The 18,406-nt window shown below is 53.3% G+C and overlaps 1 protein-coding gene across 3 annotated transcripts in view; it reads left to right on the forward strand.

Moving 5' to 3' along the window:
- The window catches only part of KATNIP (katanin interacting protein), a 230,706-nt gene extending 212,839 nt beyond the window's left edge, over window positions 1-17,867 (forward strand). For all 3 annotated transcript variants that reach the window (XM_061401491.1, XM_061401490.1, XM_061401489.1), the window contains 9 exons: window positions 4,836-5,001; window positions 8,237-8,394; window positions 9,869-9,933; window positions 11,485-11,595; window positions 12,397-12,536; window positions 14,384-14,485; window positions 15,043-15,203; window positions 15,343-15,431; window positions 15,982-17,867. In XM_061401491.1, the coding sequence (XP_061257475.1) occupies window positions 4,836-5,001; window positions 8,237-8,394; window positions 9,869-9,933; window positions 11,485-11,595; window positions 12,397-12,536; window positions 14,384-14,485; window positions 15,043-15,203; window positions 15,343-15,431; window positions 15,982-16,040 (1,051 nt within the window). In that variant the 3' untranslated portion in view covers window positions 16,041-17,867. The remainder of the gene's footprint in view (window positions 1-4,835; window positions 5,002-8,236; window positions 8,395-9,868; window positions 9,934-11,484; window positions 11,596-12,396; window positions 12,537-14,383; window positions 14,486-15,042; window positions 15,204-15,342; window positions 15,432-15,981) is intronic.
- Window positions 17,868-18,406: the final 539 nt, after the last annotated feature.

The following is an 18,406-nucleotide window of genomic DNA, read 5'->3' on the forward strand; positions in this document are numbered from 1 at the left end:
AGAATACTGGAGTGGGTTGCCAGCCCTCCTCCAGGGGATCTTCCTGACCCAGGGATCAAAGCCACGTCTTTTAGGTCTCCTGCATTGGCAGGCAGACTGTTTACCACTCGCGCCACCTGGGATGCCTGTATAAGCATATACATATATGCATATGCACACACATACATGCATATGTATATGTATATATATAAATTTATGCATATATGGGCTTCCTTGGTGGCTCACATGATAAAGAATCTGCCTGCAATGCAGGAGACCTGGGTTTGATCCCGGGTTGGGAAGATCCCCTGGAGAAGGGAATGGCTACCCACCCCAGTATTCTTGCCTAGAGAATTCCATGGACAGAGGAGCCTGGTGGGCTGTAGTCCATGGGGTCTCAAAGGGTCGGACACAACTGAAAAACTAACACACACATATGCATGTATTTGCGTATAAAATATATATATATGTATATTCACTTTCTGTTAGAAGCTATTAAACAAAATATTGAGTAGAGTTCCCTGTATTATACAGTAGGTCCTTGTTGGTTATCTATTTTATATGTAGTAGGAAAGGGCAACCGGCTCCAGTGTTCTTGCCTGGAGAATCCCAGGGACGGGGGAGCCTGGTGGGCTGCCGTCTATGGGGTCACACAGAGTCGGACACGACTGAAGTCATCAGCAGTGTGTATATGTTAATCCCAAACTCCTCATTTATTTCTCCCCTGCCTCTTTCCTCTTTGGTAACCGTAAGTTTGTTTTCTATGACTGTGAGTCTATTTCTATGTGTTAATAAGTCCTTTGATGGTTGATAGATCACCTAAACCTCTCATAATCTCTGGGTTCCCTTCCATCTTTTTTCACTTTTTGCTTATAAATGATCTGTAGAAGAAACCAGGGTTTTTGCTCTGTTGAGTCTGGATTTTACTAGATCAGTAAAATCCAGATTACTGGATTTTAAAATTTAAATATTACTGGATTTAAAATCCAGTATTTAAATATTACTGGATTAATATTATACTATATTATACCATATTATAGTATAATATGCATAATACAATATATAATATATTATATTAATTATATATTATATAATATATTAATATGTATAATAATTATATTAATATATAAAATATTATTGTATCATATATAATAATTATATTAATATATTATATAATATACTATAATACTATAGTATGGTATTATGTTATATATTATATATATAATTAATTATTATATATAATTAATATATATATAAATATAATATAATAGATATATAATATAACATAATATATCATATATAGTATATATGCTGCTAAGTCGCTTCAGTCGTGTCCGACTCTGTGCGACTCCATAGACGGCAGCCCACCAGGCTCCCCCATCCCTGGGATTCTCCAGGCGAGAACACTGGAGTGGGTTGCCATTTCCTTCTCCAATGCATGAAAGTGAAAAGGGAAAGGGAAGTTGCTGTCCGACTCCCAGTGACCCCATGGACTGCAGCCCACCAGGTTCCTCTGTCCATGGGATTGTCCAGGCAATAGCACTGGAGTGGGGTGCCATTGCCTTTTCCATATTATATATTAGTTATATATATTATTATAATAATTATATGCATTTATTATATATAATATATTACTATACTATTCTATTATACTAACATTATACTAATTATAAAATATTACTGGATTAATTAATATTTAAAATATTACTGGATTTAAAATCCAGATTACTGCATTGGTAAAATCCAGATTTTACTACATCACTGTAGTATTGTTTAACTTGTTCCTCAAGCTCCTGTATTTCTTGTAAACTGTTCACTAGATCATATTGAGATTTGGCCATTAGGGAAGACGTAGCTATCAGGTCATGTATGTTAGTGCACATTTCCTTCGGACTCGTGGGACATCTGGTTGTCAGGCTTTTCGTGATGCTGTTAGCCAACATTTGGAGGTTAGATCTACTGCTCTTTTAGGGGTTGTGGCACGGTGATAGACTGATCCTATCATTCTTTTTGTTAGTTTTTGTCAGTAAAGGGAAAATTTGCCTCAGTTACTTGGTTACTTTGAGGTACAGTTCAAACAGGAAAGACAGTTTGATGCTTGATTCTTTCCCTTTATTTCTTCAGTTTTCAAAAGAGCAAAATTGTTTCTCTAGAATCCTTTAAAACATTTGTTTGCTTTTGACTACCATAAACTCATGGATTTAAATCTCCTGTGTCTGAAGGGTTTCAATCTACTGCAGTTTTTATCCTATGGATGCTCAAATTGATCCCTCTTTGGACACTGGGGGCTCCAGAATCCTTCTGTAAAACAGTCTCTCATAGCTGCCTTCCTTTCTGATAAGACAAGAAATCCCAGATTCCTCTTGTACATGTATTATCCCCGGTATGGGATCAGCCATTTCTCCTAGAAGCCCAGGTTCCTTCTAGTGGGAAATGGTATTTAGAGACCATAGTGTAGCCACTAGGGATGCTCATTGTTACTGGGTCAGTCCTTGTTTCTAGGCTTTTTTGTGGACAGAGCTAGGAAGTACCATTTCTATATTCTTGAGAGTGTCCGTTAGGGAATTCCCTTCACTGTCAGCTCTAAGCACTTCAGCAGGTCTCTCCACACTCAGAACTGGGCAGTAGTTCTTTGGAAGTGGCCCCATTTCTAGGACAGGGAGGTAATTGCTTTTGGAAGGAAACAGAAGGTTCTCTAGTGGTAGACCTCAGCCAGCTTAATTCCACAAACACCCCAGGGTTAAACTGCTGAATTTTCTCAGTTCTAAGATGCCAGCAGTTGTAAGACATACCATCCATCAATTTAATAACAACCTTTTAGAGGAAAAAAAAGAAACATTACCTTCTTGGATGAACACTTTGCTTGTAAGATTTATTCCAAGTCCAAAACTTTAAAATGTTAAAAGGAAAAGCAAAGTTTATCTTAAAATCTAGGAGGGACTTACGTGGCAGTCCAGTGGTTAAGACTTCACCTTCCAGTCTAGGAGGTATGAGTTCGATCCCTGGTTGGGGATCTAAGAGCCCACATGCCTCTCAACTAAAAAACCAAAATGTAAAACAGGCAATAGTGTAACAAATTCAATAAAAACTTAAAACAATTAATAATAATAAATTAGATCTAGGAAACATGGCAGCAGCCTGAGGCCCTACCAGGGGCCTCAAAGCTTCAAAGTCACCTGGAAAATGGGACAGCGCGGGGATGGGGGCCACCCAAGAGGCTGAGAGGTGGGTTCCTATCTCCAGGGCCAGGCCTCTCAGTGGAAGAGAGACCAGGGCTGGGGTCAGGGCTGAGGTGTGCTGGACAGAATCGGAAGGATGAGGCAGGAGAACCAGAAACTGGCCTGGGTGGAAGTGCAGTATGGGCCAGCTGTCGAGCTCTCTTAGAACATAATGGGGCTTCCCCAGTGGCTCAGTGGTAGAGAACCCACCTGCCAATGCAGGGGACACAGGTTAGATCCCTGGTCCGGGAAGATCCCACATACCAAGGAGGAGCTAAGTCGGTGTGCCACGGCTACTAAGCCTGTGCTCTGGAGCCCGGGAGCTGCAACTAGCAAGCCCACAAGCCACAATTACTGAAGCCTGCACCTCTTCGAGCCTGTGCTCTGCAACAAGAGAAGGCGCCACAGTGAGAATCCCGCCCGCTGCAACTGGAGAGTAGCCCCCGCTCTCCGCAACTAGAGAAAAGCCCGCATAGCAACGGAGACTCAGCACAGCCGAAAAGAAAATTAATTTTTAAAAGAAGAACGTGAGGGTGCTGAGGACTCCCGCCCAGTGGTGGGCAGGCTGCCCTGGGCCACCCAGGCTGAGTGACCACAGGCCAGACCACCTCCCTCCAGAGGCACCTGCCCCTTCTCGTACTTGTCCCACGGCGGGAGCTCCCAAGTTCTCCCTGGTGCTTTAGTATCTTTCTCCTCCAGCACAAGGAAGAAGGAATAGAGTTCTTTCCAAATGTACCATAGAGTCAATACAGTATTTTACAGAAAGCTGGGGAAATAGGAATTGTCACTTCCCATCCCCTCTGACAGAAACATATTTTTCATTTTTGGTCATCTCTCTTGGTCCTTGGCCTCATTTTACAACATTAAAGCCAGTGCTCCTGCCATCCCACAGCCTGCCCTTTCGCTTTATCCTTTTCCCATCATCCTCGTGATGATCATCTTCACTACTGTTTGATGTACTGAACGTTTCCCTCTTTTGAGATCTTTCAGGGTTGGTTTGTTTGTTGCTAATGTAAGTAATATCTAGGTACAGATGGCTTTCTGACATGCTGAATAAACTTTTCTTAGGAGGAAAAATTCTAGAAGTGGGACCACTGGGTTAAAGAGTCCTGAAAAATAATACATGCCCCACCCCCATCCTTTTTTAAAACCTTGATGATCGCTTCACTGTACCTTTAACAGCATCTAAGTGTTAGTCGCTCGGTTGTTTCCAACTCTTTGCGACCCGGTGGCCTGTAGCCCACCAGGATCCTTGGTCCATGGGATTTCCCAGGCAAGAATACTGGAGTGGGTTGCCATTTCCTTCTCCAGGGGATCTTCCCGATCCAGGGATCCAACCCGGTCTCCCACATTGCAGGCAGATTCTTTACCATCTGAGCCACCAGAGAATCCCTTTAATAGCACAGGCTGTTGTCTCCCCCAGTTTCTTGTTTTGTCTAACTTCACAGATAAGTGATGACTCCTCACTGTTGCTTTGATTAGTCTCACCTCCCCTTCATGAGCCTGATCCAGCCAGGCTCATGCCAGGTAGGGGCGGCCGTCGTGGTGGGGAGAGGAGTGGGTGCCGACCCCACGCTGTGAGTTCTCCCAGCTGACCGGACTGCCCTCAGCTCTCCCTGCCCTCCCCACTGAGCGCAGGTTAATTGATGGAGCCAACATCACGATGGAGGATGAGCATATGTGGCTGATCCCCTTCTCGCCGGGGCTGGACCACGTGGTCACGATCCGCTTCGACAGAGCCGAAAGCATCGCAGGCCTTCACTTCTGGAACTACAATAAATCTCCCGAGGACACCTATCGAGGGGTAAGCCGGGGAACAGCGGCCGCGCTCGGTCCCCTGTCAGGGAAACAGCGCCTTGATGAATGGCTGGTGTGGCTGCCGGAGAGGAGCGTAAATCCTCCAGAACTTTCCAAATGGAGCTGGGGGAGGTTACCTCCGGGGAGCGAGAGAGCTGCTGCCGTTTCCTTCTTATGCAAATAGCAAATGCAGGCGAAAGAGCCCAGGGCAGACTCGGGGAACTGCAGCGCCTCGTGGCCTCTGGGGACTCAGGGGTCCTCAGCGGCCCCCCTGTCCACAGTGCCTAGTTGCAGAGCCCTGGTTCCCTGAGAGCTTTGGGAACCACGTCCGGGCTGAGGGCTTCTCACACCTTTGTCATTTCACTGGACCCGCATCCCAGCCTCTGGGAGGCAGGTGTTATTACCCCCGTCTTTCAGGATATTGAAAACTGAGGTTCAGAAAGGCCCAGGCACTCACCCAAGGTCACACAGCTAGAGGCCCCGTCCCCGTGTGCCCGGTTTGGTTGCCCACACTCTGATTTCCACGGGGTGGAAAAGCAGAGGCCTCTGTTGGCTTGTGGAAAAGAGTTATCAGGAGGTGCCCCCTTTCATGGGCTTTTCTACCCGGTGTGCCCATGAACCGTGAGACAGTTGTCCCCTCCCACTACATAGACGTGATGATGACCAGGTCACCTAAAGGTCGGCAATGCAGTTAAGACCCTAAAGTCACCAGGCGCTGCGTCTGAGTCTGTGTGACCATTGGCACGTGGCCTGCCTTCTCTGGACCTCAGTTTCCTTGTCTGTGAAAGGAAGAGGAGAAGGACACCTGCCTCTACCCCACAGAGGTTGACAAGGCCAGGACCTGGCCTGTGAGGCTGCCCTGAGCCCAGGTCTGGGCTCCTCACCACTTCCAGGTCCTCAAGATGCTGGTCATTTATCACAGCAGAATGATCAGTCCCCCTTCCACCATGCCCACCCCGCCCCTAACCTCCTTCAGGAGCCTTGGCTCCCCTGAGCATGCAATTTATAAACCCCCCGCCTGAGGCTGCCCTGGTGTCTTTGTAAGCATGCTCTCGGGTCAAGCGCGTATAAAATGTCAGCTATATTGGCATTAAAAAACATTCTTCTGCCTCAACTTGTGCCTCTGGGCCTTGCTCTTCCCTTGAGTGAATCCATCGGTCCAGTTGAGCTTCCACGATGCTAGATTTACTGCCTGGAAATGCTGGGCCTGGGGCCCCTCTTCCCAGGTGTGGCCCCCACCAGCTGCAGTACCAGTGACGAGTGGCCACTGTTGGGGGGTGGGCACCATCTGAGAGGGTGCAACCTGGCCGCGGTGGGATGGAAACTCTGGCCCCCTCCCTCCCTCCCTAGGAAAGGGTGCCTCAGATGCCTACCCCACAAGGCACTCCTGGGCACCCTGGCTCCGGGCCCCTGGCATGAGGTTAGAGCCAAGCCTGGCACTCCGGGAGGTGGGCTCCACACCCCTCCAGTGTGTCCTTGGGCAAATCGTTGACCTCTCTGAACTCTAGTTTCCTTCACTGTAAGATGGAGATGATAATTAAAGCTCCCTCTGAGGGAACGAATGGGGGGCTGGAGAAGTCAGGGATGCTTCCTGGAGGAGGTGGTGGTTCTAGAAGAAGGACAAGGGCTTCCTGGGCCTCAGCTTCACTTCAGGTGGCTTTCTCCACCAGGCAAACCCTGGCAGTGCTAGACTGCATCCTGCCTGCTCCAAGTCCAGCAGAAGAGAGAACTCCTCTTTGCAAGCAAGCCAGCAAAACCCCAGGAGCCATGCCGATTGTTCTAGTCGAGTTCCATCTCTCTGAGCCAATCACATGGCTAGGGGGTGACAATTCTCCATCCGGCCAGGCCTGGGGCCTGGGCAGGAACCTTGAGGAAAGCAGAGTGGAGGTAGAGCGACAGCTTTGGGGTTGCCACATCCAGCCGTGCCTGGAACTAGAGCCCCTCTAACACCTTCTAGGTGTATGCACCCTGTGACTGACTAGGAAGGGAAAGTGAAAGTCACTTAGTTGTGTCCGACTCTTTGCGACCCCATGGACTATACAGCATGGAATTCTCGAGGCCAGAATACTGGAGTGGGTAGCCTTTCCCTTCTCCAGGGGATCTTCCCAATCCAGCAGTCAAACAGAGTCTCCTGCATTGTAGGCAGATTCTTTACAAGCTGAGCTACCAGGGAAGCCCTGACTGACTATGGAGACCCCCTAACTGCTGAAGGAATGAAGGGCCCCCAGGTACATTGTAATCATGAGACCCAAGTCAGGGCCCCTTTCTTTCTGCACAGAGAAGCCTCTCTGTGTCTCCCAGGGGTGAAACGCTGTCAGTTTGGTCGGCAGTGGTCCGTTCTGCTAACCATGAAGGAGCCCTGACTCCCCTTCTCTGCTCACGTATTATTACTGCTGCCCAGGGGACCAGAGCTGAGCCACCTCAGACCTGGCTGTTAGGCTCTGACATTGAATGGCTGGTTGCAGCCATCCGGCTGGCAAGATCTGGCCTAGAACAGGGGGACGTGTTAGCCCACATCCAATCAATTCAGCCAGGTCTCAGTAAACACCTACTGTGTGCCGGGCCCTAAGGTGGATGTAGAGATAATCCAGCCAGGGTCTGCCATCAGGGAGCCCAGAAACCACCCAGGACATAGCTATGGGGTACATGCCCTCAACAGGATGGGCCAAGGGCTCAAGAAGGAAAATCAGGAAGGAGTCCACTTCTGTTCCGAGGGAAAGGGCTAGGAGAGGAGAGGAGGTGTGAATCGGGGGTGGAGAAGGATGATCTAGGTAAATACTGGCCCACTGTGTGCCAGGCACTGTTCTGTTCTGGAGACTTTATGTAAGTTAGCTCCTCACTGAGCCCATTTAACAGATGAGGAAAATTGAGGCAGAGGGGTCAAATAACTTGCACAGCTACTCACGGTGGATCCCAGAGCAGCTGAGTCCATGCCCTTGACGACCCCAGCCCTCTGCAGCTGAGTAGACCAGAGAAGGCCCATATGTGTCCTCCGTGGCAGGGGCCTCACCCACCTGCTCCTCTGCTGTCTGCCCAGGCGCCTGGCACAGAGTAGGGATGGCAATCGGAAAGGAGCCCCCTGACCAGGTGGGGTCTGGTCTGGGAGGAAGGCCTGGGGGGTTCTGTGAAGGCCCTCGGTCGTAAATGGCAGCCACCAGGACCTCCAGCCACATCAGCGCTCACCACCCTCCTCACACCGGCTCCTTCTCTTCAGCCTTGTTGTTTTTTTTTTCGTTTGCTAGGCCAAGATCGTCCACGTCTCCCTGGATGGCCTGTGCGTCTCCCCTCCCAAGGGCTTCCTCATCCGGAAGGGACCGGGCAACTGCCACTTTGACTTTGCTCAAGAAATCCTCTTTGTGGACTACCTGCAGGCCCGACCGTTGCCCCCGCCAGCCCAGAGGTGAGTGGAGCGGCTCCCCAGACGGTCCTTCCCAGCCTACGGGCCCTGGCTTTGCATCAGGCTCTGAAGCCTGTACCTAAAGCGCTTTGAAGTGATGATCAAACACATTGCTTTTCAACTTGGCCAGTTTTCTAAAGCTTAGCCAAGCCTCTCCGGAAGCCTGGGGATGTACCCACCTTGTCTGGGGATGTTTGGGTTTCTCACAGTCTTGGGTGTTTGAGATTTTAAATGCTTCATTGGGCTTCCTGCTGGGGAAAGAGGCTCCAGGCTGCCTAGATTCCAGAAACGCCCGCTGGCCCATTCGTCGAGGGGCCTCCTCCGTCTCGTTTCTGTGTTCCTGATTTAGAAAGAGTCAGAGAGGAAAACGGAGCCTAACATTTCATGGATTCGCTGGGATTGCTTGGCCCCAGTCTCAGCTGCTTTAAGTTGCTAACAATTTGTAAATGCCACGTTAAGTTTATTCATTTAAACCCCCTGATGTCCAAATACCAGAGGCCAAGCTCTCGAAACAAAATGAGTTTCCCTCTACTGTAGCTGGCATCACTCCTGGGGCCAGATACTGGAAATAGTCACTTAATTACAACATTGCCCTTGAAATTGAAGAAAGCAGGCCAGAGCCAGAAGTCACTGGCGGTAGGCCAGGGAGAGAAGCCCTGCAGGGAGGAATCTGGGGGAGGAGAGAGGCTCCCTCCTGGGTGCCTGCTCTGAGCCAGATGCTTTGTATTCATCCTTCAGATAATCCTTTCAACCATCTTTGAAGCAGGGGTTGTTATGCCCATTTCACAGATGTGGGAACTGAGGCCCAGGCTAGTGAAACCACTTGCTCAGGATCCACGAAGCCAAAGCCTGCAGGGCTCTCCCCACCTCCCAGCCTCTTCTCCCTGCCTGTCTCCTATCCCAGCCCACACCCCCGACTGGCTGCATTTTGGAGCAAACACCAACTGCCCAGCTCCTTCCCACCAGCCTTTGCTCTGGGTGCTGTTCGTCTTGGAAGGCTCAGCTCTGACTCTTCCCATGGCTGCTTTCTCCTTAGCTCAGACATCACGTCCCTGACCACCGCCTGGGGTAGTAACCTGCCCGCTCCCAGCACCACAATCCGTGGGTCCATCATGGGTCTCAGCTCTTAGCATTGAGTGGACTTAACCTTGTTCATGAAGGGACTGAGGTCGAATGGGATGGTTCAGAGTGTGGACCCTGAAACCAGATGACCTCAGGTCACATCCCACTTCTGCCACCTCCCAGCTGTGTGACCTTGAGCAAGTGACTTCACTTCCTTGTGCTCCAGGGACGTGGGAGAACTCAGCTCCCAGGGTTGTTGTGAGGATTATGAGTCAAACCCGAGGCGACGAGCCTCTCCCGGTGGATGGGAACTCCGTGTGAGCAGAAGCTTGTCTGTCCCTCCCCCACCGCCTTCCAGCGGGAATAACTGACCAGCGACTCGGGCCACTACAATCCTCTGCTTCTGTGTTTGCAGGCTGGACACGAAGCGCCTGGAGCGGGCGAGCATGGACTACGAGGCGCCCCCGATGCCCTGCGGCTGTATCCTCCTCCTGTTGGTGTTTAGTCACTCAGTCGTGTCTGACTCTCTTAAGACCCCGTGGCCTGCAGCCCACCAGGCTCCTCTGTCCATGGGATTTCCCAGGCAAGAATGCTGGAGTGGGTTGCCATTTCTTCCTCCAGGGCATCTTCCCCACTCAGGGATCGAACCCAAGTCTCCCGAGTTGCCCGCACGGCAGGAGGATTCTTTACTGCTGAGTCATCCGGGGACTCCTCCTCCTGCCACCCACACGTTGCACAGCGAAGGCCTTCAGGGCCACACCCAGAACCCAGGGAGAGGGCCAGGCCCTTGTAGCTCCTTGCTGGCCCTGGGGCGGGATCTGGGTGTTCACTGTGGCACTGGGTCTCAGCCAGGCCGCAGCCGAGGCAGCGGAGCCCATGCAGGGCAACTGCGGAGAGGTTGGGCGGGCTCCCAGGTCCTCACGGAGATGGTGCTTCTGGGACTGGGGTGGGCAACACAAGTTCTAGACCCCACCCCCCTGCTGGACTGAGGTTCAGAAGGCAGCGCCAAGGACTGTCGCTGGGAGGGGCTGGAGAAGTGGGAACCCACCTGGGGATGGGGCTGGGGGCTCTCCTTGGAACCAGACAGGGAGGAGGTGAAAAGGGAAGGAGTCGTAGCTCAGACGTGCTGGACCCTCCTGCTGCCTGGCACTGTCGGCAGTGGGTCGCCTGTGTGAACCCTCTGGTTAGCCCTGTGAGGCGGGCACTGCTAGCATGCCCATTTCACAGCAGAGAACACTGAGGCCCAGGATGGTTAAGTAATTTGCCGGCTCACACAGCTGGGAAGAGGCAGAGTCAGGTCTAATGAGCACAGACAGCCTGGCACTCTCTTGCCTGTTCTCCCCCGAGGACCACCTCTGACTTAACCCCCTCGGGATCACCCTCCCACTTCGCAGGCTCCTTGGCCCGCCTGCTCCTGGGGATGCTGGGAGCCAGTGGAGGACAGGGCTGCGGAAGGGCTGGCACCTGGGATGCAGTCAGCAACAGGAGGGGGTCACCCTGGCACAGCCCATCCCCCCAGAGCTGTGACACTCCCACAACCTGCCTTGCCATTCACGCCCTCCACACTTGAAATGGGTGGAGGAGGGAACAGGTACTCTGTTCTTGTCATTTTACAATCAGGGAAACTGAGGCAAGAGGTGTTTTTTTTTTTTTTTTTGAGGTCAGGTCACTGTTCAGTCCTATACACTGAGTTTGTGACAGATGCTTCTCCATCCTGCCAGCTCCCTGAAGGACACCCTCCCTGCCCGTTGCCCTGTCTCCCGGGGCCTGGAGAAAGCTTCTGAATTCTTCAAACACACATACACACATTCATATTGCTGTTTAAATGAAAGAAAATTTCATGCCACATACATTTTGATTGACTTCAGTCTCGGAGGGGAAAAAAATCATTTTTTTCTCTCGTTCATCTCTTTAAACCCATATATATATATACACACACACACACATATATATATCCCTGTTATCTTTGTAATTGTTTCCCTCTGTTCTCCAGAAAATTAAGCCTGTTTTTTCCTTAATAACATGTTCCAGTCATTTTCCAGTTTCAGCTCCTGACCAGCTGGGGTGACCCCTATTACATCGGTCTTACCGGCCTGGAGCTGTATGACGAAAGGGGAGAAAAAATCCCTCTTTCAGAGAACAGTATCCTTTCTAGGCAGAAGCGGGGCTCCAGCCAGACTGCAGGGAGCCCGGGAGGGCCCGGGGGAAGGAACAGAATCCTTGAATGTAGAGGGAAATGTCCCTGGAGGAACCAGACCTGGAAAAAAATGCCACGGCTGCTGCTCAATCACTTCAGTCGTGTCTGACTCTTTGTGACCCTATGGGCTGTAGCCTGCCTGGCTCCTCTGTCCATGGACTTCTCCAGGCAAGAATACTGGAATGGGTTGCCATGCTCTCTTCCAGGGGATCTTCCCAACTCAGGGTTCAAACCCAGGTCTCCCACTTTATAGGCGGATTCTTGACCAGCTGAGCCACCAGGGAAGCCTATGAATATTGGAGTGGGTAGCCTCTCCTTTCTCCAGAGGGATCTTCCCGACCTAGGGATTGAACCCAGGTCTCCTGCATTGCAGGCAGATTCTTTACCAACTGAGCCACTAGGGAAGCCCAGCAACCCCTTTTATTCGGGCCTCTAGCAGCTCCACGTACCCATGTTTTCCAGCCTGCTCTCTGCATACTTCCTTCTCCTTTCCTTGAAACCGGCCACCCCTCCACTCTTACCCCCACTCCCCTCAGCCTCCTCACCTTCCTTTCCCCCCAGAACATGTCTAATTTGGCTGACACTCCTCCAGCAGCCCTGAGCAGCAGGCAGCGGCTCAGCCCACCCCGGCATCCCCCCCAGGCCACGCCATCAGCGTGATGGGGGCTGGCGGCCGCAAGAGGGGCCCACAGTGCCTGGAGCCGAACACACTGCTTTGGGTTATGACAGCTTAGAGATGTCCTCAGATATCGCCGCCTTCCCTGACAGCGTCAACTCCCTGGAGGGTGTGTGCGGGGACGTCCGGACCCCTGACAAGCTCATCGACCAAGTGAACAACACCAGCGATGGCAGACACATGTGGCTGGCCCCCATCCTGCCCGGCCTGGTGGGTTCCGGAGGCTCCCAGCCCTGGGGTGGATGGGGGGCTGGCGGGGCGGGGGGTGTGTGTGGCACTTTCTGTCCCCAGTCTCAGTGACACATCTTCCTTCCAGGCCAAGTTAACCTCGAAACAAGTCAGAATGCCCAGGGGCTGCCAGGAAGGCTCAGGTCTTTGCTAACACATCTTCCCAGCCAGAGGTCTTTCCCTTTGCTCTGGGGGTGCTGATTATCAGGTGGGCCTCTGAGGCCAGGATCCCAGCACAGCAGGCCTGGGGGCGTGGGCAGCCCTCGGTCCCTGTGAGCCTCCCTCTCCAGTTCTCTTTCCTGTTTCTGCTTCGCTCTCCTCTTCCCTCTAGCCCCAGCCTCTCCACATTCCTGATTTCTGCTCCTTCTTTATGTCACCGGGTACTTGATCCCCACCTTGCCTCTCTCTGTCCTCAGACCTGCCGGGTAAGCTCTTCCAACCCACCGACTCAGTCTCCCAGATCACAGACTCTACAAGTGTCGCACCTGTCTTTTTGCTGCAAGCCTGATGGCGAACCTGGGGGTGGGCCTTTGCTCATCTGGGCCTGGCCGATGGTGGTGGCAAGGGAGGCAAGGGGCCACTTGGGATGGGATGGGGCGGATCACAGCCCCCCAGCCTCTCAGCCACGGGCCCAGATGCCTGGGTAGATGTGCAGCAGGGGCTAGGGTGCCCACCCCTGTGACCCCGGAGGGAAGACAAGGGATACATTCTCCTCTCAAAATCCTCCCAGGAAGGGGCAGCATCCCTGCGATGTTCCATCAGATTCCCTTGAGCAGAGGCCGACCCCCCCCGGCCCCAGCCCCACCACTGCAGACGGGAAGTGCATCGATCTGTCAGCTTTCACACCTGGGGCTGAGAGCTGGTGGCCCCTAGCCAGTCTAGCCTTCGGCCATCTTGACCTTGACCAGCAGGCATTTGCCATTCTTTCACACGAAGACTTTCGGGTGTGGGGCAATCTCCCCGTTTGTCCTCTCTCAGCTGGACTCAAGTATTTGTATCCATTGAGTCCCATGGGCACTCACTTGGAGGCCCCTCATCTAAATTGTTTCCATGGTACAAGCAGAGAAGGCTGACTTTTCCTGTACCCTCCTATGTCCTCTTGGGGCTGAAACCCTGGGCCTGGGTCAAAGCTAAGCCTGCAGCCTGTGGCCAACAGTGAATTCTGTTTGCTTTATCCTATCTTGCAAGGGCTCCCGCACTAATATTTGAGAGTCTGTGTTGGCGGGGGGGAGCTGGTGGGGGTCTCTTGGGTCCCACTTTACTAGCTGATTTTTGCCACTGATTGGAACACCCCCCCCCCACCCCGCCCCCACTACCCCACACCAGAGGTTCAAAGATCTCTGCTGAAATTAACCAGCACCGCCTTCCTGGGCAGTCAGCGATGCTTTTCATTTGTGATTCGGGGAAAGGACAAACAGGGGTCACGGCTGTGCTGATTGCTCCCCAAGGGTGGGGGGGGGGTGTGCCTCTTGACTCTGGAGTCGGGGGCCATCGCCCTTGGCCCCGGGAGCCCCAGACTGTGTTTCTGGGCCTGGCCTGGAGGAAAAGGAAGGGTGTCCCCGATTCTCCGCAGGCATTTAAATGAGAGCCACGCCAGGCCCAGAAAACAGGCCCTTCAACAGCTAGCTCAGCGGTTTGTTGCAAACGCAGCCACACGTGACCTGACTCAAGATGGGCTTCGGGGAGATGAGAGGCAGTGAGAACCCCACGCCCGGCAGCCCCAGAGAAGCCCAGCCGGCTGACACGGGCCCACGCCTGGCACCCCCCGGCCCAGCCCCTTGCCTCTGTTCCCAAACACGCCTGTTTGAATTAGTTCTTCACTCTGACAGGTGAACCGGGTTTATGTGATTTTCGACCTGCCCACTACGGTGTCAATGATCAAACTGTGGAATTACGCAAAAACACCACATCGAGGGGTGAAGGAGTTTGGCGTAAGTACTTATTAGCTGGGTTTTGGGAGATAATTATGCCCGTTGGTAATTAGGCCACCGGCAATTATCATTTGTCACACTTTGATTTACTTCTGTTGGCTGCAACCTTAGACACAAATGCTGGGTCCTCAGAGGCAGGGATCTATGCCATCCGTCCATGATTTCAAAGGCTTTCTCTGAGTGATTTGAGTCATTACCCCGAAAAAACAGAACGCTGCTTTTCTTTCATCTTTTCTCCTCGAATCACAGTGGTGTGGGGAGTTCTTCCTGCCAGGGGGCAACTCAGGAGAGTGGGGGGTCCTGGGGGTCAGAGGCCCGAGTTTGCCTCTGAGCTCTGCCACGTGGGTTTAAGATTTGAGCCCTCGGAGCCTCAGTATCCTCATCGGCAACGTGGGGCTGGTCCAGGCGCCTTTCCTGGCCATCGTGAAGATCTGAAATCACAGCACGGGCTGAGTACGTAGTAGCCGAGCCCCTGGGCAGTGATGCCCTTCACGTGCGGTCACACATGGGAAGGGGGAGGGCAGCGCTGGGCCGCAGCCCCTCTTCTGCCTGTCCAGCTCCTGGTGGATGACTTGCTCGTGTACAACGGGATCCTGGCCATGGTGGGCCACCTGGTTGGGGGCATCTTGCCCACGTGCGAGCCCACGGTGCCCTACCACACCATCCTCTTCACCGAGGACGCGGACATCTGTCACCAGGAGAAGCACACCGCCATCAGGTGCGCCCCCTCCCACACCGACCTGGCCCCATGACCTCCCCTCCTCTCCGATCTCCCCCCGCCAGCCCTAACGGTGGAGGATGGCAGGGACCTGCCGTCTGGAGCCGGAAGGCACCTTCTGGTTTTTCCCTCTCCGCAGCAATCAGGTAGAGGACCAGGATGTGCAGATGATGAATGAAAACCAAATCATTACCAACTCGAAGAGGAAGCAGAATGCAGTTGACCCAGGTCAGTTTCCTTCTCTGCTCAGAGCACCCCTCCCACCCCGCTTCCAGGGTCTGGTTGGAACAGAGAAGGAGCTGGCAGCATCAGACACTGTCTGTCATCCCTGCCAGCCCTCAGCCCCCTCTTCACCTAGGAGCCTGCCTGGGGGGCTGTGAAATGGGTGATGGGGTCAGAACCCTGGGAGTAACATGGTATGCTTCCCGGAAGCCAGGTCTTGCAGGTACAGAGAGGAGAGGGCCATTGAGGGCAGAAGCGCTATATAGAGAGGGTGGCCTTGGACCATGGGAAACCCAGAGAGGATGCGAAGGGTGAGGGCTTCCCGGAGAGGGGATCCTTGAACTTGATCCTAAAAGATACACAGGGCTGGGCAGGCAGAGGGAACAGTGTGGGCGAGCCTGCTCTGAGCTGGAGGCTGCTGGGGGCGGAGGCCAGGTCTCCAGGGGCCTTGAGTGCTGAGACCCCAGGCGGTGTGGGTTTCACCCCCAGGGCAGGGGGCAGCCCTTGGGGATGGAGGCTGGGTAACACTGCTTCCTCTTGTGCTCCCCCTCCACAGCCTTACGCCCCAAAACCTGCATCAGCGAGAAGGAGACAGCGAGACCGTGGTGGTGCTGACCGGCGAAGGAGCGGGCTGGTCCTCTCAGCCAGGACGGGGCTCCATCACCAGCCCCCAAGCAGCATCTGCGTCCCCGGCCCTCAGGAATTCGTTCGGGCCCTCCCAGACCCCAGACCCCAGAGGGCGGAAGGGAGCTGCAGTACAGAGGGGCCCAGTGGGAAGAAGGAACTCGAAGGGTGAACCGCCCTGGGAAACACAGGAGTTCAGGGGGAAGAAGGGGTGTGTGGTCTTCCACTGGCCCCTGCGGTCCTGGGGTCAGCACAGGGAGCCCAGGGACTCCTGGCTCCGTGACTTTCTGGTGAGATCCCGCAAAGCAGGCCCATCATGGGATCCGTGGGATCTGCCTGACTCGAGGTAACACAGTGACGTGGCCTGGTGAGGCCTCCCAGCCAGCCGCCCCAGGGCCTGGGGCATGGCTGAGCCGGGTGGAGGAGACCAGGCCTCAGATACCAACACCAACGGGCGTGGGGCCCTGCCTTCCGAGGCCCCCACCCCCACTGCATCCCTGCCTCATCTGGGGGCTGGCAGAGCTGGCCGAGAGGGTGGGGTTCTCCCCTGGACCCCTCCTGGACTGCTACCATCCCTTCACTCATCCCAGGGCCAGGGGGTCCCACCCAGGCCTGGTGGAGAAGGAGGGATCCCGTGAGGGTCCCTGGTCATGCTGTATCTCTGTCCTCTGGTTAAGCCCGAGAAGGGATCGGGAACTGTGGAACTGAGGCAGCTGAACCCACCTGCCACCCTGAGTCAGCCCTGTACCCCCATCCGGCATGCAGGCCCTCCCTGCAGTGCTGCCAGGCCCAGACAGGACAGGCAGGCAGCGTCCTACCCCAGGGGGCCAGGAGGGCCCATCCAGATGCCCTCTAGATGCCAGGCCGGGAGACAGAAGACCAGTGCCACAGCCGCACCCTCAGCCCCAGAGGCCACGCCCCCTGCCACTTGAACTAGCCTGGGGGTGGGGGGCGGACTCCCTCTGTCTGATCCAGGCTTTTCTCCCTTTCCATCCGTTCTTGTCCCTCTGCGTCCTGGGCCCCAGGCGGTGAGGTTCTTGTTGCCCAGGGGTCCCCACACCTTTGCCCTCTTCCAGCAGCTTCTGGGCAAGTTGGACATGTGCCTTGCCCCATGAGCCACGTGAAGCCCAGATCACATCTATTTTCATCTGTGTAACAAGCTCAGATCAGGGACCTCATTGGTTTCCCAGTGGTGGGTAATTTCTCGTTCCAAATATTAATCCATTGTTTTCCTGGCTCCCAGCCCGGCCCCACTGCCGCCGTACTGTACTCCAAGAAGGTTCCTATGCAACCAAAAGCCCCAGCAAATACTTTATGAGCTTTGCAGCTTCAGCCGAGCAGCTATGCAAATGCGTTTTTCATTAGGAGCATGGGGCCAGACGTGAAGATAAGGAATTGTTTCTCCCAGAGAAGATCCATAATTTTGGTAGCTTCCAAGCCCCGTTTCTAGGCTCACCTCACCCTCCCGGATGTGGCAAGCACCTCCACCTCTGGGCCTCCAGACTCCCAGGAGAATCGGGGGTGGTGCAGCAGAGAGGGGAGAGTTGATCGACTCTTAGTAACCAAAACCAGTACCTTGGCTTTAAAGGGAGCCCAGCCTTCTATTCCCGCCTGAGGCATTTGTAACAGGTCAGATATGTTTGGGAGATCACACAAGTACCACACTCATTTGCTCCCAGGATCTCAGTTGATATTTATAATAATTGTATGTACCATGCAAGTTAGGAGGGGAGGGAAAAAAAAGCTGTACAGGCATTAACTCTAAAATAAATTTCTATTTTTTTCTCTTGCAAGATCAATAAAAGATGTTATTAAGAATATGGTCTGATGTGCTAGATTTGGGGTCAGACAAGAGGGAGACTGTGCTGCCTCCAAGAATGGACTGAGTCCACTGGAGGCCAACCACTCCCTCTTCCCACCTGCGAATGAGGTCATGATCCTGGCCAGATAATAGAAGCCCATACGGTTTACCAGAGAAGGCGATGGCACCCCACTCCAGTACTCTTGCCTGGAAAATCCCATGGACAGAGGAGCCTGGCGGGCTGCAGGCCATGGGGTCGCTAAGAGTTGGACACAACTAAGTGACTTCACTTTCACTTTTCATGTTCATGCATTGGAGAAGGAAATGGCAACCCACTCCAGTGTTCTTGCCTGGAGAATCCCAGAGACGGGGGCGCCTGGTGGGCTGCCGTCTCTGGGGTCACACAGAGTCGGACACGACTGAAGCGACTTAGCCGCAGCAGCATATGGTTTACAGCGGCTGTTATTCCCAGGTGGCGCTAGTGGTAAAGAACATGCCTGCCAAAGCAGGAGACATAAGGAACTCAGGTTCGATCCCTGGGTCAGGAAGATCCCCT

Source organism: Bos javanicus, chromosome 25 (genome assembly GCF_032452875.1).
Source record: "Bos javanicus breed banteng chromosome 25, ARS-OSU_banteng_1.0, whole genome shotgun sequence".
NCBI lineage: Eukaryota > Metazoa > Chordata > Mammalia > Artiodactyla > Bovidae > Bos > Bos javanicus.